The 23,299-nt window shown below is 39.8% G+C and overlaps 1 protein-coding gene across 7 annotated transcripts in view; it reads left to right on the plus strand.

The window, feature by feature from the left end:
- Positions 1 to 23,299, plus strand: part of SPIRE1 (spire type actin nucleation factor 1) — a 126,436-nt gene that overhangs the window by 96,099 nt on the left and 7,038 nt on the right. Inside the window, exons 9-17 of one of the 7 annotated variants that reach the window (XM_064433139.1) lie at positions 2,522 to 2,563; positions 9,485 to 9,648; positions 13,777 to 13,867; positions 14,602 to 14,744; positions 17,398 to 17,571; positions 20,877 to 21,014; positions 22,086 to 22,156; positions 22,898 to 22,925; positions 23,014 to 23,144. In XM_064433139.1, coding sequence (XP_064289209.1) covers positions 2,522 to 2,563; positions 9,485 to 9,648; positions 13,777 to 13,867; positions 14,602 to 14,744; positions 17,398 to 17,571; positions 20,877 to 21,014; positions 22,086 to 22,156; positions 22,898 to 22,925; positions 23,014 to 23,144 — 982 coding nt within the window. The remainder of the gene's footprint in view (positions 1 to 2,521; positions 2,564 to 9,484; positions 9,649 to 13,776; positions 13,868 to 14,601; positions 14,745 to 17,397; positions 17,572 to 20,876; positions 21,015 to 22,085; positions 22,157 to 22,897; positions 22,926 to 23,013; positions 23,145 to 23,299) is intronic. The other 6 variants (XM_064433151.1, XM_064433172.1, XM_064433145.1 and 3 more) reach the window with 6 other exon arrangements.

Genomic DNA, 23,299 nt, shown 5'->3' on the forward strand with positions numbered 1-23,299 from the left:
ACCTTCCAAGTTTCTGATTTGGGTTCAGTTTATGTTTGCTGTGTCAATTAACATTTCTCACAGGCCTAGACTTTTTTCCAAATGTAGGAAGCTTGTAGAAATGTGGAATAACTCCTTACTTTTCTTTCAAACATTCCATTTCAGTGTTTTTTAAGTTGTCTGTCTGCGAACTACCATGTTGTCTCAGGGGCAGCAAACCTGATCTAATAAACCTGCTATGAATGGCATCAGACCCAGTTAGTAAACAATTTCTAAAACTGATGTTAAATTTTGAACCAGTACTGCTTAGGACTTCTGGATTGATTTCAAGGCATTGCCTCCAATGAGGGATACCTGTCTTCCACTTATTTTTCCCTTTTTGTTAGAGTATTAAATGTTTGTGTTCTGGAACTGGGGCAATTCCTCTTAAGTCCAGTGAATTGACTGGATTAAATGCCACGTTAATGGAGGTGTAAAAGTGGATGCATGCAAGCTTTTTTCCAAGTATGTATTATCTGCTGGCATGAAGAACTAAAAAGACCAAAGGCCTTTAAGATAATTTTCCTTATGCTGGCATATGAGGTTTCATTCTTTCTCACAATTGGAATGATTGTTACACCTAAAGTTCCTTTTAAAAAAGAATGTGCTTGTGCAATTTGGGAACAGAGCAATGTTAGTGGCATTCAGTATGATACAAGTAGATCTGCCATACAGTTTAAATGACCACTGAATGTAATTTAGTGTAACAACATGTAAGGTAATGAGGTTTAAGGATTATAAATCTAAGTAGAAACACCATGTGGGACACTTGCACCATCTGGACAGAACTATTTGCTGCTATTAAAAAGGAGAAAAAAAATAGCACATTACAGCGACATATTCAGGAGCATAAGGTGTGTTTCACATGTCCCAGACATGTTTCACATGTTCCAAACTCTTTTTGCTCAGTTTATACAGTCAAGAGCACAACTGCACTTGGCTCTTGGGGTGAGTGGGGGCTCTACTCTTGCAGTTCCTCCTCTGTGTTAAGGCTGTACCTATGGCATGTGCTCCCCAGCAGCCACAGGCTTTGTCCTTCTCTCTACACCACAAATGGGACAGGTCAGACCTTCTCTACCACGGCCAGTCTCAGTCTAAGCCTTCTTTGGAAATGGGGTTGAACTGTGCTCACAAAGGGAGAGAGGTTTGCAGAGGAGTTGGAGTGAGCTTTCAAATGACCCCATAAAATCATCAGCGTAAGCCATCGAGGCAAGCACAGCCTTGAGGTGCATGTGCTTTTCATTAAAACCATGCACTTGGGACTCAAGCAAGTGGAGCTAATGGAGCTTGGAGAAAACTTTGTTTCATGTGCAGGTTTATCAATGTCTCAGCATCAGGTGATAAACACCCTTCTGCTTTAAGAAGTATGTGCCTTTATGCTAAGTCTGGACAGAAATGTTGATACTGTTACTGTAGCAATTGCCTATGGATAATTTCTAGTTAATGAATACAGAAAAAGTTCCCTGACTCCCAGATTAGCTCTGAGTCAGCCATCTACTGCATGCACCACTTTAAATAATCCTCATGACCAAAACTTGTCTCAGTACAACCTTTTTATAAATATCTTTTAGGGCAGTGGTATGTGTGTCTGACAGGCTCTTTCTACCAGCTTGCAGATTGATCACCTGTCAAGGAAGACACATAAGCTGATTTCAATTTTGATGCATTTTTGCACATTCTTGTCACTGGGCTTGGCTGTTTATCTGGATTAGTGTACTGAAATTTTGTTTTCAGTTGAAGAATATTTTGAGGGTCTGCTGTCTGAATACACTGTTTAATTGGAAAGATGTATAGGTCTTTCCAGAAATTAAGAACATCTGACCACTTTTTTATCTAACAACAAAATCATCAGAGACCCAGGAAGAAGATAATAATATTACGGATGCATTTTAAAGGCCAAGTGCACCTAAGGTTTTTGAAAAGAACAGGAATCAGCACAAATCAGATTTTGTTTGGCCTTATTTTCCATCCTCTTCAAGGAGGATTGCTCTACTGTGCAAGCTTAGCTTGGGTGTCTCTCTTTATTAGTTTAATTATAATCATTGGAGATTATGCTTAAAAAAATTAGAAATATCTTTATTTCAGGTCACTGAAACTTGTGTGAAATGTGGCTTTGTGCTTTCATTTTTTTCCCAACTATTTCTCTCCTCTCTCTCTCTGTCTCTTTCCCTTTTTCCTGTTTCTCTTTGTGGTGATTTTACTTTAAAGTATTCGATTTTTTAGATATTTGTCTCTTGTTTTGATATTTGATTTTTTGAATTCCAAAACTCTTAATTTACTAGTAGTATAGTTGCTCTGTTTGCAAGTCCCGTTTATGCTACTGTAGTTTTCAGACTTTGAGCTTTACTACAGTAAAGCAGTAGTATGTCTGACACATTTTGGATTAAAGAAAGAGAGTCCAAAATGTCTCAAGTGGAGTTAATATTTTGTTTTCATTATCCCTCTGCTTTTCTAAGAGCTGAATCATTTTCTTTTTTTGTTGTGTTTGTTTCTTTTTTTACAGCAATGCGGCCACTTAGCATGTCTTACAGTTTTGACTTGTCAGGTAAAATGTGCTGCACCACCTGACGTGGTTGTTGTGCTTATTGTGAAATATGTTCCATCTGTTTGTTGAATTCCCATCTAAGAAAGAAACTTGAAGGGATTCTTCCAATATATGGTCAGTGAAAATAAAAAATTTAGATAAATTCGTTATTAATACTTAGGTTTCCCTTGCCGCAAAAGGATGCTTAGGTTCAGGAAACATCTGCATTTCACCTGAAATACAGAGTATTCACCAGAGTGCTGCAATTCTGCTTAAATTAATAAACAAAATAAGGTGGTCCAGAGCTATTCCAGACTCTTAAAATGATTGCAGAGTTCAGCATCACTTTCAAGTCTGATTTATTTATTGATAAATCTGACTTCTATGTCTTTGCACTCACTTTTTGACTAGACCATTTTTTGCAGTACTTCATTTCTCACCAGGATCCTAAAACTAGCTTTGAACTCATCTTCCTTTCTAGATTAAATGAAATATACCTATGTATATTGATCTAGAAAGAAACTGTCAGTTCTACAATGTCTTTACAGTGAAAGCTTTGTGAGGTATGAAATCAAAGACATTCACCAACAAAAAGGCTAAACCTTCCTTCTTTACTTGTTAGAAAAATAAGGTTTGCTGGTAATAGCTGGTGCAGAGGATCCAAAAGATGACCCTTCATCAACTATATAATATAAATGTTCAGGTTTCCTCTGATCAGCCATTAGTTAGGACATGCAGCAGCTGTATGAACCTGTTGCCCTTTGGATACTGCAATATCAGATAGCCTAGTAGCCAGAAAATAATTAATTCCTTCCTCATTATACACTAACTTTCCAGGATGATCAGGCCCAAAATTTCCATCATTGATGTTGGAAATATTCAACATCAGCCTCAAAGGTTTGTTGGCAGAGGAGATAGCTAGCTCTTATCAAATTTTCCCTAGGTGACCCTCAAAAAAGTCTCCAAATAAATCCATGCTCTTTGTACCACCTCCCCTCCTTCCTCTGAGTTACAGATAGAAACATCTCATCTAGGACTTCAGCACAGTTCACATCCTCAGTTTTTCCATGCATCCTTTAGCCTCATCTGGTTATTTTCCCCACAGAAAGGCATCATCTGACTGAAATGCTGGCATATTGTGAACTAGAAAGACCACATAGAAGTTTTTTTATTACTATAACTTAAAAAATACAGCATTTATGTAATACGGGAACACAGTTCACAAGTGACATATCTGTGAACATGGCTCCCTGTTCTGACTGAGCCAAGGAAACAGCTTGCCACTGTTGAGAGGGGAGGAGACTCTCACTGCTCCCTTCCTCCCCAGGCTCCCCTCTAAGCATGTGATTCTCCCCTTCTCTGTGTCAGTCCTGCTCATTTATGCACAAGAGGACCGTGTTAAACTCCTGTAACCCAGGAACAAATACTTTAAATATTTTTTACCAGGTTGTTCTTCTGCTCTTTTAGTGATTGAAGCCTGCCTACTATCTGATCAGATGATCAGAGAGCTGGCTGAGGAGGGCAGCTGATGAGCAGGGGTGGAAGGGAGGAAGGAACAGGCTCTGCTGTCAGAGCCGGTGACAAGCTGTTAATGCCACTCAAGCCTTTTTGTGAAACCTTACACTCGTGGTGGATGGTGCAGCTACTACAGCTGTCTGCTGGGATTCAGATTACATATGTACATGGCATCATATTTTACTCCACTGAAAGCTGCAGGGTCCCCAGGGCCTCAGATAGAAGCATAAACAGGCAAACTTATGTTTTCAAAAAGTATTGCTTTTTCAGATGTGCTGAAAGTTCTAGTTTTAAGAAGATAAAACTGAATATGCCAGTGACCAGCTAAAGGGAAATGTTCAGATCTGTCTTTCTATGTGTGTCTGTCTGCTTCTTCTTTTGTCTTTAGTTTCTAAGAATTCTGAGACATCCTCATTTGTTTAAATCCAAACAATATTTTGTAATCCATTAATTCATAACCATAATATTTTTATTTTGACTAAATAGCCTTAAAAAACTGTACTATACTTGGATTTGCTGTTTTTGACTGACCACTGAAGAACTCTTCCTGGTTTCTTTATCCATCTCCCAAATGTGATTGGTTTTGTTTTTGCAAGTCATGTGGTTCTCAGCAAGTAGAATCATATGGCATGACTGAGGGATCTGATAAAGTGTCCTTAGAAGAAAATTCAGGATGATTAAAGCATTCCAGTTAGGTAGATGTATGAGACGCCAGGTGAGCAGTACAAGTGAATTAGATGGGTTGGGATATTGATAATAAGCAGATAAGCAGTAATTTTGGATGCTGTTGCTTTGCGTGCTTTTACTTTTTTCATTCTTTTAGAGGCAGAGAGGCTGTACTGTGCTTTCATCACTGCTTGCACACACTTGCTTTTTCACTGCTTTCATTGCACTCTGCTTGATGGAATTGCTGTCACAAAAACCCCACAAACCAGCTGAGAAAGAGAAGTGTTTCCTGCTAAGTGCTAAAGGACGGGTGCAGGTTTCTATTATTCATGCTGCCTCCGATGGGGAGGGTGCAGAATCCTGAGAAGACTTCTGCTGGCACCAAGCCAGTGTAGTTGGTGTGTCACAGTGCCCAGCTCCACACATCTGCCGGCTGTTCTCCTGAAGAGGACAGGAGGGGTTCCTGGGGTCTCCTTTTCCACTGCTTTTTCCTTCTGGTAGAATAGAAGGAGCCAGTGGTAGCCACCTGTAGTGAGTTACCTGAGAGGTACTCAGATAACAACTGGGAACCAGGGCAGTCATTACCCACTTCCTCTAATAGAAAAATAGCTGAAAAGCAGCTTCATTTCAATGCAGTGCCTGAATACAGCTCAAAAGATCAGTCATTGCCACTCTTACCACTCCAGTTCTTGCCTCAAAGCTGTGTGCATTGCTGCTTTGAAGTTGTTATTTCAGAAACAGTTTGTACATTGGGGGGAAGGGGGGAACTGGGAGGTGTGCAGAGAGAGAAGAGGAAACTGAAGCATTTAACACCAAATTTCATGGGGTTTATTACTTTTAGATTATGTCTGTCTCAGACCAGTGGGAGGCAGGAGCTCCACCAGGTCTTTGTAAATTCTTTAGTTTACATAACACAGGGATACATGGGATGCAAACACAGCAAAAGACTGATTTATTAGTTCTCAGGTTTCAATTCAGCATTTGAAGTCCACTGAAATGAGCACATCTCTGTTACTTTTGCTCATTATACAATACGTCCCACCATATTATTGACATAATAGCCAGCAAAAAGCAAACATATAATGATTCTGCAAATTCATCTTAGCCTTTTTTTAAATTCAGTGTAAAAAGTTTAATCCCAAGGAGTACATTTCCTGTATAGAAGAAAATTCAGGTTTCTGTCATCACTCTTGGCCAAGGAGAGCTGGTGAGGAAGCAGACAGCATATGGTTACATGGCTGCTGAGGTTTGCATGTAATTTGTGGTCTGCCTAATTCCTTGTTTCACGAGACATAATCTTACATGTAAATAAAGGCCCATTTCATATTATCCTGCAGTGGGGTTTTTTTGTCTCCCCCTTGCTAAGGCTGGTCAGGGAAGCCCAACACAACGATCAAGTAATCAAATCAAGACTTTGCCTTCTTTCATTTGCCTGTTGTAATGAAAACTTAGAGAAAATCTCAAAAGAAACCAAACGCAATCATCCAATTTTCAGGTACTGTTCACTGTACTTGCTGCCTGAAAACAAAGAGAAATGACACTCCCCCAGTGTGTCTGACTCTCTAATAAATTCTTAACCCCAGGCTATTACTCACACAAGCCTTTTTAAATATCATTGAAATCATCTTCAAAACATTTAAGTGTTCTGTGAACCTAGAGATTGTAAACTACTATCCAGGTTTTTTTAATAGATTTTGTTTCAAAGAATCATCCATTGATTTCTTCTGTCATGTTCATATTTATAAGATTTAGTATATTTGTTGCTTCTAACTTGTTTATCCTAAATAATTTTATCTTGTTTATGACAGTGTACGATTATTCGTCACCCGTGAATGTTTATGTTGTCACTAAATCAGCTAAAAGATCATTAAAACAGCTTAAACAAACTAAGAATTTTTTGGTCTATGTCTGCTAACAGATTCTGGTTTTAATATTAGAACAAGAATTTTTTCTTGAAATCTGTTGAAACTCAAATGTTTCAACATTTGAGCTGAAACATTTCAATGCTTCACGATCTTTTCCTTGAATTGTGATAATTCATTTATTCACATGAATCTAGTACTGTAAGTGTAAGAATGATAAATTGAACTTGATTGATCAAATTAATTTTACAGATTGGACTGTTTTCTAATTTTATTCTTCTTTTATTGTTATTCTTTAGTGCTTGCAAGTTGCAAAAACTCCCTGTTTTTTTTTTTTTCTCTAGAGGAAAGAATGGTGATAAATCACATTTCCTACTGAAGAAACCTTGAAGACAAGTACTATGATGGATTGTCTTCTTGATTCACCTAAAATTTCTTTGGTGTTTCAAGAAGACTAGAATCAACATATGAGCAACTCTTCAATATCTATGAAAAACTCATATGTGCCTGACTTTAAATAACATCTGTTTTAGGCTTCCTAGGTCGTGATTGCTACATAAATTACTTTCAAAATGGACCAGTTGCCTTCTGAGGCCTCCAGAAATTTGGCCTAAATTCCAGAAAAAAAAGATCAAGCAAACAAACAAAAACCACCGGAAAACAATTTTTGATGTGAAAACACGTTCCATCACCTGCCATAGGGGGTGTCTGGTGGTGTCCCCCTTTTTTCCTTTCCCCAGGCCTATTGTATGTTTTACTTTTTGGCAGGAGGGCAGTGCTGTTGACCTTCCCATCATTTATCTCCAGTGGGTCCAGCAGTGCTCACAGGCCATTCTTCACCCTCCCTGCCATCAGGCAGGGCAGTCCCCACCCAGGAGGTTTAGGGGAGAAGGGACACCACCTTTGGCTGTTGTTTGGGTGGTGCTGGGGCTGCTTCCTTGGACAATCTGTTCAGGAACCGCCCTGTGCCATCCAAAGACAAATCAAAGGTTTTTCTTGCTCATTTGGGAAACTGAGAACTTCAATCAACTGCATGCCAGCTACTTATGAGATCTCAAGAAGTGTCACTGGTAGCAGGGAGGGGAGGCAGTTTGGGTTTTGTTTTCCTGCTGTCCCTTCCTGGAATTGCATTATGCTGCTGTCAGAGCAGGAATGCATTTGATGTGGAGGACGCCCATGCTGTACCCACAGAAATCTAGGAGGAAGAAAACCCATGACCTGTAAGCCATTGTGGTAGTCAGGACACCCATTAGCAAAGCCTTTGAAGATAGGAAGTAAGGGTTAGAGAGTCTAAGGCTTTGATTGCAGCTCTTTGTAGGAAGGACCTGAAGGCAGTAATAACACTCTGGTATACAGATTCATAGGCCTGGAATGTCACCATGACTTTAATAGCCCAAATAATTGCCTTTTCTTATACTCCCAGTTGAAGATATGATTTATATAGCAATTATAATGCACCCCCTCTCCTTTTTAGGTCTGTTTCCAGCATTTAACAATAACCTGTATAATTCTTTAAAATATATATTGGTTTAACTTATTCCTTTTCTTAGTTTATTTCAATAGGTGCTGTGGTGAGACTGTTGTTAAACAGACCTACTACTGTAGCTGTGCTTTGTGTAGTCTGTAACTTTGATTTACCTGGTGCAAGGATGTCTTTATCCATGCACATGGTGCTATAGCAGGAGTGACTGTGTCTGTTTGTACCAGGGCACCTGTGTAAGTAACTCCAAATGATGTGTGAGCACTTGCATTGTTGGCACTGTGAATATCTGGGTGATATAATTTCCCTGTCACAGTCCTCCCAGTAAGCTAAGGTACAAGTCACTTGACCTTCTGTGCCTCTTTTCACCATGTATAAAAATGGGAATAATTACTCATCATTACTCTAGCCTTGTAATACCTGGAGGTACCTTGTTATTACAAGGCTGGGGAAGGAGTCCTATAATTACATGAGCAGAAAAACACATTTATAGAAAGACCAGCTGCTTAGACAGACATGCAGATGGGAGATTAAAAGCTTCTCTTCCTTGTCCCTCCAACATAATTTTCTTCAGATTGGAATACTGTACTTTGTACTTTTACAGGGATAAAACTGATTTATCAGACCAAACTCTAAGCTCTCCTGAAATATCAAAGGCTAGGTCATTTTCTTAATGTCTAAAGCTAAGCTAGGCTAAGCACAGCAGACCCAAAGCTTACATTATCCAAGATGCGTCTTCATTGCACACTGGCAGAAATCCTGAGGAATTTACTCAGTGGAGTTACATCCTTGTAAAAGTTATGTAGATGAAAATAGAGCTGGAGCCTCATGTTTCTGCTGTTCCATGAAGGTCTGACCTCACAGACCTGTTTTTAATACAGACGGCCAAGCATGCCTAAGAGTTGTAATGAACACTCATTATTTACCTCATTTTCATTCCTTCTCTGTATCCTGCAGAGTAAAGTGCAATTCTGTCCTCACAGGAAAAACTGGGTTCACTCCATGCTAAACCTCCTAATTTCTGTGTGGTGTTGTCTTCAGATTCACTGGAAACCCACTTGGCCAGATATGGTTGTGCATTCTTCTGGTCCTTTTTACATAGTTAATTACAGACTGTACCTTGAAGGAAGAATATTTTCGGGTTTAACACAGGCAATTTTTTTAAAGTTGATTGGTGTGAGGTTGGGTTTTAGTATTATGCAATGCTGCTTTTTGCACTGCTTTCATACTGCTTCTGTACTGCAAGCCATTGCCTGTAATTGTCTGAGCAGTGAATCACTAAAAGTAAAATAATTGCACAGCTACAACTATCACAATAATTTTTTTTTTCCCTTTTGCGTGTATTGCCTCAACTGTAAGATTTGAGAAGGGAAAATACATTTGAGGTGCAAACACCAATTGTTCTGTTTCTTTTGGTAGATGTACCGACGCCAGAGGCTGGAAGAAAATTAGTGGATGCCTCTGTAGTGAATGGCAGCCCAGCTCCCCAAGGAAAGCAGAACGGGGCCACGCAAGTGACAGTGCAACGCAAGAGACTCCTTAAGGCTCCCACGTTGGCTGAACTTGACAGCTCAGATTCAGAGGTAAAAAATCAGGACACAACTTGATTCTCAATTTGTCAGAACTGCGTCTTGCTTCTTAGTTTGCTGAACTGATCAGATGAGAAATGACTGAACAAATTATAATCCGAATTTTCCATGGCTGCTTTGTCAGCCCACAGAACTTCAAAAATACTAGATCAGACCCCAAAAAGGAGAATGCTCTTTCAAAAGATTAAATGGTAATTTTGGCCATTATTTACTTTCTTAAATGCCCAGTATCTGTCCACAGTGTGTTTGTAGCAATTATGCTTTTGGGAATTTAGGAAAGTACATAGCACCCTTCTGGCACTCATGCAGTAGCTGCTAAAGGACTCAGATGAGGGGCTAGCCTCACCATAAAAGCTGTTAAATAAAGAGCAGCAGCTGTGCCAGAGGGGTTGCTGTGTGGTGCAAATGTCAGTGCATTAATTTGCTATATAAGATTGGAAATGAACACCCCAAAAATGTTTCACAGGTGAGGACAAGCAAATACCACTCAGATGGAGAAATAATTTTGAATTCATCTACTCTAAATGAAGAGTTAAAGATTTAAAAAAACAGTAGAAGGAGAAAACCATAAAAAGCTTTTTAGCTTCAGAGCTGCATTATATATCCTCAGGAAGTACCAACATTGCATCCTCAAGAATGAGCTTTGTCTTCTGGACCAGTAGTGTTATTAATTGAGTTTGGACCTTTCTGAAAGTTAAGCTGTCTGGAAAGCACATGCAGGCAGGCTTTATTCACAGAGGATAATTTTAGCCTGGGGAAAGCAGTCTTCCCTGACTCTTTTTCTCTCTTGTAAATGGGAAAGGAGGGGTTTCCTGACAGGGCAGTTACAAAGGCGTCTATGCTGAAAGATAGGAGGCTGGGAAGAAATATATGTGGGGAGAAATTTGTCTCTTTGCATACTTTCTGATCTGTGAAAGGTTGGCCCTCTTTGGGGTTATCCTGTGGGTGACTTGTGTGGGTGCATAATTTGATGCATCTGTTCTGAAAGCAGAAGAGATTTGCATTCTGAGATCACTCATCAGTCTTTAAAATTACAATAGAGGCTATATGTGGTTTGTTAATATGAATGAAGCTGGGCAGGATGCAGGAATACTAGATCAGTCAGTGACACTTGGGTCTTACAGCCTGTACCTCTGTGTATCCTGAAGCATCATGCCATTTCACACAGGAAAATGAGCAGAAGTGAGTAAAAGAAAATTGTGTAATGGGAAATGCGAAATGCTTCTTGTAGAAGGGAAAAATAAAACATCTGAACATGACTATTGATTAGGGAATACTGTGTAGGCAAGCAAAGTGGTATGGAACAAGCTCTGGAACATACAGCAAAAGATAAATTGAAAATAAATCAACCACATTGAGCTGTCACAGAGAACAGATGCTGGACTAGTTTGAGTCAATAGAAATAGCTGGTGAAGCAACTGAGGTGATAAAGATGCTCAGCAGAATACTGGTTGGGCTCAGGAAGAGTGCCACGGTAGTGAAAATAAACTGAAGGGAGTTTGGGTGAAGTTTTTCAAGGTGGTGAAGGACATAGAACATTGGAATAGAGTGAAGATCGCTCTGTCCAAATGTTTTATTTCTTCCCTGACTTTTGCTTTGTATGTAACACAAAGAAGAGTGTGTGTGTTGTTCTTATTGCCTGTAAATGACTTGTCCTCCTCTTTGTCTGCAGTTTGAGTTGGGCTTAACCTATTTGGAGTTACTCACTGGGAGTGAAATTATTACTGTGTTGTGCCCTAAATTACAGGCTGGAAATACCTGCAGTGCTGAGCTGTGGACCTCCAAATGAGCTGTGATGCAGATGCATTTTCTTCCCCATGCATCCCCTTTGTTCTTTCATCATGTTGCAATGCAGGCTGTGCCCCAATACTCAGTGTAGCCAGGCAGAGGTGAAAGGCAAGGTCTGATACAGCCCTATGCCCATTTTCTATCAAGGATGAATATTATATAAATTCTTCTTTCTCTCTGTCCTTGTTTTTTCTGCATCACCACTAAAATCACAGATTCCAGAGGACATGGAACAGGAAGTGCCATTTTGATTTGTGTGGCTAAGAGAAGTAGCAATCTAACAGTAACTTTTGATACAGATTAAAAAATTGTCTCTTCCTAATGAAGCTACAGCTATCTGGCCACAGATTGTGTCTGTAATATATTTAGATGTTTTAAGCTGCAGTTTTCTCAGTAACTGTAAAATTCTAATTGTTTGGCACTCCGGAGAAGTGCAGAGTCCTGGATATTTGGTTGATCCAACCTCAAATGTAAAAAGTCAGATAGTCTAACATAATAATCAACAGTTGCTGTATAGATATGTAGGAATTCATGCAGTGGTTAATCAGGACTTCCTACCCAAGATTTCATTCTCAAAAGAAAGCCCTCTATGTTTGAGAAATTTTGTAGGACACCAATAGCATTGTCAGTGCATGTGTTTGTGCACAGAAGTAGTAATTTGAAATTACTAACCTGGAATACCTGTTGTCTAAGTAGGATTTTATGTCCAATTTAATTTCCTCCTGGCTTCTGTTTTCCATGTCTTTGTTTATACTTAATATTTTTTATACTTAGCCACTGGCTCCAACAGTTCATTCTTTAGAACAGCAGAAGAGCTTACTTAGTTCTTCATCTTAGTTCATTAGCTTCTCTGGCAATGGTAAACTTGTCATCTACTCAGAACAGTCTGACTTCTACAAAGTGAAAAGTTGACTAGTTCCCTCTGTACAGCGCTGTTCTCTTTCTCAAAATGTTAAGTATTTTACTCCAGGCTTGTGAACACACTTGCACCCCTTCAGTGCATCCAGTTGTCATGGAGGTTCTCCATTGGTCTTTTAAGGCAACCATGCAGCAATATGCAGAGGTGTCTTAGCCAGCTCTGTAGCTGAACTGTACTGGTTTCTGCAAGCAAAACAGCTGATGTAGCTCAATGTGCTGCTCAAGCTTCCCATCACAAGTGTTTTGTGGGGTCACAACTGAAATGTGAAAGTGAATATACTCTTTTGGGGTGTGAGCTGGTGTAAGGTCCCTTGCAGAGTACTGTGTTGTGGCAAATAGGTGGGAACAGTTTCCTCAAATACAGCAGCTCCCTTGGGCTAAGCCTAAAGGACAGATCACCTGATGGGAATTTGTAGAGGCCTGTGTCCTGTGATGCGTGGTGCTCACTGAGGTGATCCTGCCAGCTTTTCTTTCCGACTTACTGTTACCAAAGAAGGCAATCTTTCAGCCAGTGGAGATTTTCAGCTAAGAAAATCTGTGAGAGAGAAGCTTAGCCACTTGCTGGATTTTAGGGCAGGTCACTTGTTTGATCTGTAAATCTTGACAGCCTAAATGATGTTAAGTCTTTTTGGTAGAAAGCATCCACATTAGAGGAGAAGGGCATTCAGGCTCAGTCCTTCAGCACTCTTCATTTGGGAGACTTCTGTGATGATCTCTTTCTTTGCTGGTAGCGAGTGGCTGAAGACAGGCTTTAGATGACAGCAAAGGATTTAATAATTTGGGTGGCATAAACCTTTAGATAGCTGAGAGGTGCTTAGTCAAAGACCATTTCACTTTCACAGGAGTTGCCCTTGGCTGTTGAGAAGAAGCATGCAGATACAGTGAATGAGATTTCTTTTAAATACAGAAGAAAGGAAAAACACACCAGGATTGGGAATTAGGGAACAGTGCAGTCAAATTCAGTTTAATTTCTCTTCACCTGAGTCACTTGTGTGAGTGGCTCTTCTTCCTTTGGAGGCCAGAGAAATCTAAGTGCTAATTCCTTGTTAGTGTGAGATATAAAGCTGTGTTAACATATCTGCTGTACTGCAAATCCCTAGAAGTCTTTAAATACAAGGGAAATTAACAGTTTTCAGTGGATTCATGCACCTCTCTTCTGATCTTGTTCTTTCATGCAAACTGAACTCAAATTGTGTACCATTTATTTCACTTCACTTTCTAAAAAAACAGAGCACTGAAAATTCTGTTTGCTCGGTACTGTGCAGAGTCAATGTTGTTCTCAAGACTTCTAGGACTTTGAGTGACTGAATGGTCCAAAATATGTTTGATAGCTTGTGTTTTCTGTGTGCTAAAAAGCAGCAGAAGAACTAAAAACAGTCACTGAGGATTTCTGTTTCTTTCCCTCTTGCCACACAGGAGGAATCAGTGCACCAGTCAGGAAGTAGCAGCAGCATCTCCCCCTCACAAGTAGAAGATCCCTCTCAAGAAGGCACCAGCAGCAGAAAGAGTGAGTTATGAGAGAGCCCAGTGGCTGCTTTTACTCACCTCTGTTGTCCTCTGTGCTATGAACTTCATCTCACACTTATATGGAAAGCTGAAGCTGAGTGTTCTTAATGGAATAAACTTCTAAAGCTGAACCCTGCTGAAGTGTGATAAACAGTTGGAAGGCTGTTTAACCTCCACTCTGGGTGGATATCTTTGTGAAACAGGAGGTTTCGTCCCTGAAGTTTATGTAGGACTGTAGAGGGAGTCACATGTGAATGGAGAGGATAGTTTAGCTATGCTCATCTTATAAAATATTTTTTTGCTATGGAAGCGTATTCTAACCTAAGACCAATTTAAAAGTTTCCTCCATCTCTGCCACTGTGGCAGTGTTTGAAACACACTTACAAATCACTAGTATTTCCCAATAATACTGGGTAAAGGGCAAGATCTGGCCTTTTTTATTCAGACACAGTTATTGCAGGTTTGACTGTGTAACAATATTTTTAATTTGCTTGAAGTGTTTCAGTTTCATTGGGAAGGTTTTGTAATGAGCTGTGTAATCTGTGCATGTGTTTGTTCTGTGTATGATGGTGAAATAATGAGAGCAATATCCTGAAACACCTCAGTATGGATATGTAACTTCAGCCGCCAGTAGTAGGAATTCTAGCAAATCAATGGTTAGATTAAGTACTGAGCATTGTTAGCCAACAGTCTCTTGTAGAAGAACTAACTTTTTTGTACTGATTGAATCCTTAGTGCCTCCAAAGTTCTTGCCCATATCGTCCACGCCGCAGCCTGAGAGACGGCAGCCGCCTCAGAGACGACACTCCATTGAAAAGGAAACACCAACCAATGTGAGACAGTTCCTACCCCCTTCAAAACAGAGCTCCAGGTCACTTGTAAGTGGAGTGGGTGGTAGGAGAGAGAAAAAGAGGAATGCTAAGAGTATAATGAAAATTAAAACTTGGCTTCAGTGTGATTAGAACATGACCCAAAGAAAACTTCTCAATTCACAAACAGCTCTTGGCTACTAAAAGTGTTTTGAAATCAAGATTTGAACTTTGTCTCTCTAACATATTTATCCAAAATCCCAGATACAGGTGCCTCAGAAAACATTTGCACTGTGATTAGGACTCCGGGTAAACCACGTGTCTTGATTTTTGTTTCAGAATGTTACCAAAACAGATGAACTTCACCTTACTGATATTCCACTTGAATAGAGACAACTCCAAAGCAGTGGATCTCTTTTGGGATTTGGGGGAATTGTTTTAGTTGTTGGAAGTATTGCAGCTAATAACTGGATGAATTGAATGATTTCTTTTCTTCCCACCTTAAGACTTGTCTGGTAATGTTTATACATACGAGAGCTCTTTCAGTAATCCAAATCACGATTTGTCTGTGTTACTTTGTTGAAGTTACTGAGGCAAAAACCTGTTTTACTGCTTGAAAAGAAAGTGCAGTGCATTTGATCAATTAGCTTTAATTGAGAACTGTTTTCCAGCAGAGTACAAACAGCAAAGGGTATGAAATCCTGGTTGGTTTATGCTGACATACTGATTAGTGCATTGTAATTTCATGCAGGGTATGTTCCTTGTCTCTTTTCCTACCAGCAGGGTTTCAAGGTGTGCCCCATGAGGTGCTGGTGAATAGAGAAATCAATGAACACATCTGAGTTTTGAAAGGAAGGGAATATTCACTTGCCCTGTCTTGTAGTGCAGTGGTATTAAAGGGCTTTGAAGAGCATTTTTATCAGCCCAAGAGATTACAGCTGGGATCCAAACATATTAGATGATGAAGCTGATCAGTTCTAGGGAAAATACCTCCAAATATTCCCACAATGGGCTTTTACCTATTAGATGATGAAGCTGATCAGTTCTAGGGAAAATACCTCCAAATATTCCCACAACAGGCTTTTCCTTTTCAGAGGTCTGCTGAATTTTATGACATCCTTCCAAGCAGAATGTAGTTTCTCATTCCAGTTGCAGGTCAGGTAGTAACACGTTGATAAATGCACGGCCCAGGTGGACATCTCCTGCCAAAGCGAACTTGGAGCAGGATGTATTGCAGCAGACCCATACTGGAGAGCTCCTTCAGCATGTGTTTGAAGTCCCTGTCACATAAAATGGGTTGCTCTGTCACCTCCTGCTGCATTCACTGTATGTGGAAAATGAGACTTTATTTTCTGGTAAGCCCAGTGTCATTCACAGACAAATAGTTCAAAGGGAGACATTTGCTCCATCCCACTTCTGGTGTATCTGAGTGTGCTACATTGTAATATTAATCTTGTGTATTTCAGAGGATCATGCAACTTAAAATCTTATATGAGGCTGTTATTTTAAATAGGTCAAGTTCTTACCAGAACCTTCTTGACCACATACATACTCTCACTCTGTCAGTTTGTTCATTGACATATGCCTAGAAAAATACATTAAAAATAAAACCATTGCAGAAAAACTAATTCAATTATTCCATTCCCCCTGAAAAATACTAAAGGAAAAGGGAGAAAAAGCCATTAGATAAGTCAGGCTAATTTGGGAACAGATGGGAAGGGTTTTATAATTGCTTTTGTGTTTAGGGGCATTTTTTTGTTTGTTTTGGTCTTTTTTTTTTTAATCTCTAGAGAACTGTCACCAGCTCGGTTTTGTCTTTGAAGTGAAAAAGAAGGAAGCTGGTAGTGAAATGATGTTCTGTTAATAAGAACCTATTTTATTTGACGCCTTGAGAGCTGATTCTTTAACTTGGCAATAGTGCCCTCTAGGGTGTAACAGGCACCTCCCTCGACACTCCTGTTTTTCATTTTGGGAGATGTGTTCTGCTATGCTGGCACTGGCCCAGTTCCATGCTTTGGCTTTCTGCAACTCTCTCCTTCCCAGAGGGATGCCAACCTCTTCCAGAGGCTGCGCCAGATGTTGCACCTGTGAAATTGCCATTCCCAGAGTGAATGCTTCTCAATAAGTGCAGAGTATTATTTATTTTTTATTTGACCTCACGCTTCTTTATCCCTTCCTCCAGGATTGATGGAGTTTCACTTCTTATCACCAGCTCCTGTGACCCTGGTTTCTCTCCAAGGTGAAAGAGGCCTTGTCAGCAAATAGCTGTCAATGCCAGTGAAACCAGGCAGGGGTTTGCTACAGTCTCTTAGCAGGATTAGCAAGAAACTGCTCTGTCTTGCATACTAACGATGGTTTTGTAAACTGGCATCTCATCAGACAGAGGTAGTTAGGTCCAAGTAGGTGGGGAGGGGAAACAAACTTGGAAAAGTGCCAAACAGTCCTTTTGACATGTCACCCTGCCAGTGGTACATGGAAAGGCAGGGTGGCTCAGTGATTTTGGGGGGGTCAGCCCTGGTGGTTGCTGTAGTGAGCTGATTTGGTGCTTAATCAGTGAGATCAATTCAGTGTCCTGAGATTTATGTGTGGGCACCTTTGCAGTCTGTTTGCTTTTTTAATTATTATTTTTATTATCATTATTTTTTTCATGACCCAGAGGACCAAAGCTAATGGTTTCATTTATACACAGCATTCGCTTCTCTGCTTCCTATCTATTGTTCAGGTTCCTAGGATAACCAGTTTATTTCCAAGGATGACTTTCAGACCACTTTTTTCAACTATGCAAACAGCTTCTCTGCTCAGCTCCCATCCCGTTGAAGCAGCCATGTGTGGGGTGGCAGGGGCTATGTACTATCTCTGTGAGAGAGCTTTTGCCAGCAGGTGGAAACCCGCAAAGGTTTGCCTCTTTTTGCTGGCTTTGGAAATCACCTTCACCAGCATGTTCCCTCCTAGGGGAGCACTTCCTCAGCTGTGGCAAGAATTACAGCTTAGGCTGGGACATTGCACCTGATTGACTTTGATTTCAATGTGTGTAGGATATTTGTGTGTCTTCAATCACCTCACGGGGAAAAGAAATCAGTTCTGAAAGGACAGCAAACTAAAAATGCAACATCACCAGATTATCAATGGGACAGACCTTAAATATTACAGCACATGAAGATCCTGCAGCAAAAATCCAGCAAAACTATTGTGATCCTTGGACTATGTTGAACAGAATGAGGTTTTATGTTTCTCCCAATGTACACTACGTAGAATGGGAGGGCATTTGCAATCTGCTTTACTTGAAAACCCATGTATTGTTTTGGTCCTCAGCACACTTATATATCAGAACTTGCAGGATAGCTCATATCCATCTATCAGGGACAGCAAATCCACTGAAAATAAAAAATAATTAATTTACCCATATGTTAACTGAAGATGAATTATTTAATTTTTCCTTCTTTTTGTTGTCCTAACCAATAAGTGAAAGGAGGAAGGAAGTTGTAGGAGAGTTTATAGTTGAGATACACAGCTGATCTTTTAGAAACTTGTAGTCTGCAAAAGAAGTAAGACTTCAGAGTGCTGACTAATTGTGAATTGCAGAATTTAGAGGCCACTCTGGTGCTCATTCATTTTGCAATTTACTAATGCAACTCGTTTGAATGTCTAGTGACATCCTTTAATGAGAAGAAGGAATACATTAGAGTAAAAATGTGTTAGTCATAAGAACCTATTAGGTGCGTGTACACTGAGAATGACCTACAAAGCACATTATGGGTATGCAATTCTTACTACCTGCTTTTCCTGCATAAAAAATTACACATACACACTTTGAAGTATAGTATTTACAAAATGATTGCATAGTCAGAGTTAAGCCAGTCCCCAAGAGGATCATGGACACTTCAAGTTCAAAATAGTATTTGCAAATAATATTTTTTCCCCTTTAAAAATAAGTGTATTGGCTTGTGTTTAATATTAAAAAGAGTATGGAGTGTAATTCTGGAAAATCAAGACCATTCAAACCACATTTTTTCTTTACCATGTTCTGTCACATGCGAGTATTGCAGAGAGTACTTTCACATGGAGCTGCTGAATTTGGGTGCAGGTTTGGATGTTTGAGCAGTAACTCCAAAGCATCATTGTTCAATGAAGTTTAGCCAGTGCTTAGCAAAATTTAATTTCAGTGCCTTAGAGGTAGTGTAGAAAAAAATATTTTCTTGTGTACTTATTTATATTCTGAAAGGGGAAAAAAAACCCAAGCAGTTTTCTGAAAACGGATTATTTATCTTTCATTTAATGTTGCATTAACATTTTGTTGTCCTTGTGTAACCACTGGAATTAAAACATTAGCATTTAAACATGTGAATATTTTCTATGTTTCCCCTGCTGCCTGCTGGCTATTTCTATTTTAATGGTATTCATTTTCGATTGGTACGACAACAGGCCCACACTATTCCCCTAGTACGCGCTCTACACCTATAGCAGATCTGCAGAATTTCTTCAAAGGAGCAATATTCCCCGACGTCATCGTTCTGTAAATTAAAGGAATGGGCGTTCATGAGGGGGAAGGAAGAGCTTCAAGTAAGAAATGTCTTTCTAAAGGACTTAAAGCTCTGGTTGATTGCAAGCATTCAGTCAGCCTCATTCACCTCGGATAGTTTCCCTGAGTCTCCCACGATGCAGACTGGGGGGTTTTGCTGGCATTGTGTGCATCCCGCTTTCCCACCCACTTCCTCTGCCGTGCCGCCCCAGCCTTCAGCCGTGCCTTCCCCATAGCAAGGCAGTTGCTATGGGAAGAACCCAGAAGGAAATGCTGAGAGCTGCTGGTTAGCTGTAAAGTTGCTCACAAGGAACAGAAGATACTTTGTTTTGGCTGTGCAGTTTTACACCTCAGAGCAAACTGCAGCTGCTTTTGATATAGTTTGTTTTTTTCCAGAAAACTAGATTTCCATTCCCCAAAGGTTTAGCTGGCAAATCTAACGAAGTTAACTTAATTCTAGTCTTTTGTGGGGTACCCTAAACAGAGTGAAGTTTCTTTGTGTTCCCTTTCTAGATAGGTAAGACAACAGTTTTTAAAAATGTGGTGGTTCCTAAATGCTAATGTTTGCCAGGTCTGCAATGTAGAAGGATTTTCTTTTTAATCTGATGGAAAGACAGAACTCTGAGTACATGGAAATGGAGCATTTCCGTACTAATCCGATTCATCACTTCAATTTGTAAACGAGATCTCCAAACTGTCAGCCACGTCTTTGTGTATGCAGGAGAAATTTCCTTCGTTTATTCAGAGAGCATTGCCTGTCATTGTCATTACTGCACAGTAGCCCCTCTGGCTGACTGAAAAGGTTCACTAAGCATTAAGCAATGGGAGTTCCCACAGAGGTTTCTGTCTTTCTTTTGGAAATGTATAATCAACTACTGGGCTGAATTACAAATTGGGTTGGTGCTTTTTATTCCCTGGTACCAAATTCAGGAGTTTTGCACTCAATATTCTCCTAAATGCTGCAACATGGAACAAATACAAAATTTTGTAAGTGAAAAGTTGTGCTGTTAATCCTCTATTTGAGCCTTTACCATTTATAATGCAACACTGGGTAACCAGTTCACCTGCTTGACACTGGAGCATTATTCTATAAAGCTTAAATTGCTGCTGTTATTTTCTGGGGCAGAAAGAAGAACTTTTCTGCCTGAGCTGATGTAACTTTTTGTAGTCTTGGTGTGATTCTGATCATGTGAGCACCAAGATGTGGTACCACTGAATAAAAATTTTTTGCTAGAATGGGCTACTAACAACTTTCCTTGGCCACTCTGGGCATCACAAAGCCTGAGAGAAATTATTTGATGTATACCTCAAACAGTATACATAAAATAATGCCATCTACCATATTACATTTTCCCTTTCAAATTATAAATCTGAATGTTGATTGGCTTGAAACAAATGTTCACAATAAAAGACAAATGGAGAGAAGGATCAAGTGATTTCAGAGGAAAGATGAAGAAAACTGTCATTGATGTGAAATCTGAACATAAAATAATTTACATGACATTTATGCAGCTTCCAGTGGTTTGGCACTCATGTGATGCCCATGAATGAGCCAGTGCTATTCCAGTTTGATGGGAGCAATCCCCTGTTTCTGGAGTTACTAACCAGGTGGCTGGTTGTCTAGGTTGAACTCTGGAAGAAGCCCTTTGTCTTTGAAATAATCTGGGGGTTTTGGCTTCCAGGAGGAGTTCTGTTACCCTGTGGAATGTCTGGCTCTGACAGTGGAGGAGGTCATGCACATCCGTCAGGTGCTTGTGAAGGCAGAGCTGGAGAAGTACCAGCAATATAAAGATGTCTACACTGCTCTCAAGAAAGGAAAGGTAGGGCTGAGTCTGGGGAGGCTCTGAAGGGTACTGAGGGAGGCCAGTTGCACAAGCTTCCCATTTACACACTTGTTTCTTATCCTCTATTGGAGAGAAAGAAGAGTTATCCACCAAACATCCCCCTAAATGTGTGACACATGAGTCAACTTCCTTGAGTGGTGTCCAGAAACATCAAAACTTTTCATTGAAGCACCTTGTTTGTTCAGATTGCCTATAAAAATGCAGTAGCATTTGCAATTATCAGAATGTATCTGTATGTGTCTGTTTGAACTTCATTGAATGAGGTGAATTCTGTCCCCATGCCTTCTGCATGTTTGGTTACCTTTTCTCTTCCAGAAAATAGAATTACAGATAGCAACAGAAAACTACAAGTTCTTCATATATGAACCCTTACTATCAAGCACAGAGGGAATTAAAGCCTTCAGAGAAGTGATGCAACTAGAAGGAGGTTTAATATTAGAGACCCCTTAAATAATGCATTTTTCTGTAAACTGCAGATTGGAGATAGGTACTTCCCAGCAGAAGCAGCATCCTTTTCTCCCACTTTTAATTTGTACTTCTTGGACACCTCCAGAAAGCCTACTTTGACTTCACTGTGTGTTTTATCTACAGGCCTACCTGTGTCAAATGTGCAGATTTATTTTAAAGGTTTAATACATTTAAGGCAGAGAAACAATAATCTTATAATGTCATTCATTAGAGTCAGCTGTTGCCTGTTGTCATGACATATAAAGCTTAGTAAGGAGCTTTTATCAAATCTCAAAGTAGGTTGAGATTTAATTAATTTATTAATTTACCCCACTATTAAAATTGTTTGCTTTTATTTCTAACCAAAGTTATCTAGTTAATGAGCAAGTATTTAATTTAGGGAAAACAATTAAAGGCTTATTTCTAAATATATGAAGATACAGTTCTGGACCTTGTTCTCAATATCATCTTAGAAGTTCAGACGCCAGAACTGGATGTAGCCCTGCCACTGTGACCTTGCCAACAGCAACTGGTCAGTGAAGTCATCACTGTGTGGGACTTTGCTTAACACTGTGAACTCCTCTGTTCTTCTTCCTCTAGCTCTGCTTTTGCTGTCGAACAAGAAGGTTTTCTTTCTTTACCTGGTCTTACACTTGTCAGTTCTGCAAGAGGTAAATATTTTATGTCTGTTAATAAATGAGTACAATTTCATAGGGAAAATTATTGATTTATACATTAGAAACCCTCAAAAATTTCTGCTGCATACTGTTGGTTGGGCATATTTCTGTAACAGTCTGTGTTAAAAAAAAGTATACAGAAACATGTCATTTGTAAGTGACTGAATTGCTTCCTTGGACTGAAACTCTCGACTAAAAGTGATAAACATTCTTTTTCTTTTCTTTTTTTTTAATGCTTATGAGAAAGCAAGATGGAATTTACTCAGACTCCCCACTCAAAAGTTTTACAGTCTCTGTGTTTGGGGAAAACATTTCGAGGCAATTTACTTTTTGGGCTATTTTTGGTGTACTGGGAAAGGGGAAATGCAGGAAGGAATATTTGCAGGCAAAATGATAAATTTTAAGTTAACAGTGAGACAATAAGTCAGAAGATCTATGCAATCACTGACTTTTGATCTCATTTACCAGAATAAGTTTCTTTAGAGACAAACCCGTATATTTTTCTTTTTTCCCCCTTGTTTTTTAATTTAGGTGCCATTCTTGTTCAGCATTTCTCCTTCCTTCTGGCTTCATGTTCTGATTGAAGTTGATATATTGAAGAGGCTTTAAAAATAAAAATGTTTGTTTAAGGGGAGGATGGAGGGGGGGTGGGTTTCTATCCCTGAAATCCCTTATTCTTGATTTAAACATAAGTTTTCCCAATGGACTGATTCATGCTCTTGCTTTTTTACACAGGCCTGTATGCTCGCAGTGTTGCAAAAAAGTAAGTAAGGAAATTTATGTTTGGAGCCTTTCTAAAAAGCTGCAACCTTTGTAATGATGCTGCACGTGCCTTGTGCTGTTCCCCACAGATGCGGCTGCCATCGAAGCCATACTCCACCCTCCCCATCTTCTCCCTGGGACCTTCAACCTTGCAAAGGGGAGAAAGCTTCATGAGGCCAGACAAACCCTCTACCAGTCACCACCATTCCCTGCGGAGCAGGTGAGGGACAGCCCGGCCTTGCTTGTGTCTGTTGCAAATGCCCCCCAAATGTTTCAGGCTGGGTTATCAATCATGAAGATGCTGCTCACCAGTTTTGTAGTTGGCCATGTTTCTAATGCCTGTAGTAACTTTTCTGAGGCCTGAAAAGTCAGTTG

Source organism: Passer domesticus, chromosome 1, assembly GCF_036417665.1.
Source record: "Passer domesticus isolate bPasDom1 chromosome 1, bPasDom1.hap1, whole genome shotgun sequence".
In the NCBI taxonomy this organism is placed as follows: Eukaryota; Metazoa; Chordata; class Aves; order Passeriformes; family Passeridae; genus Passer; species Passer domesticus.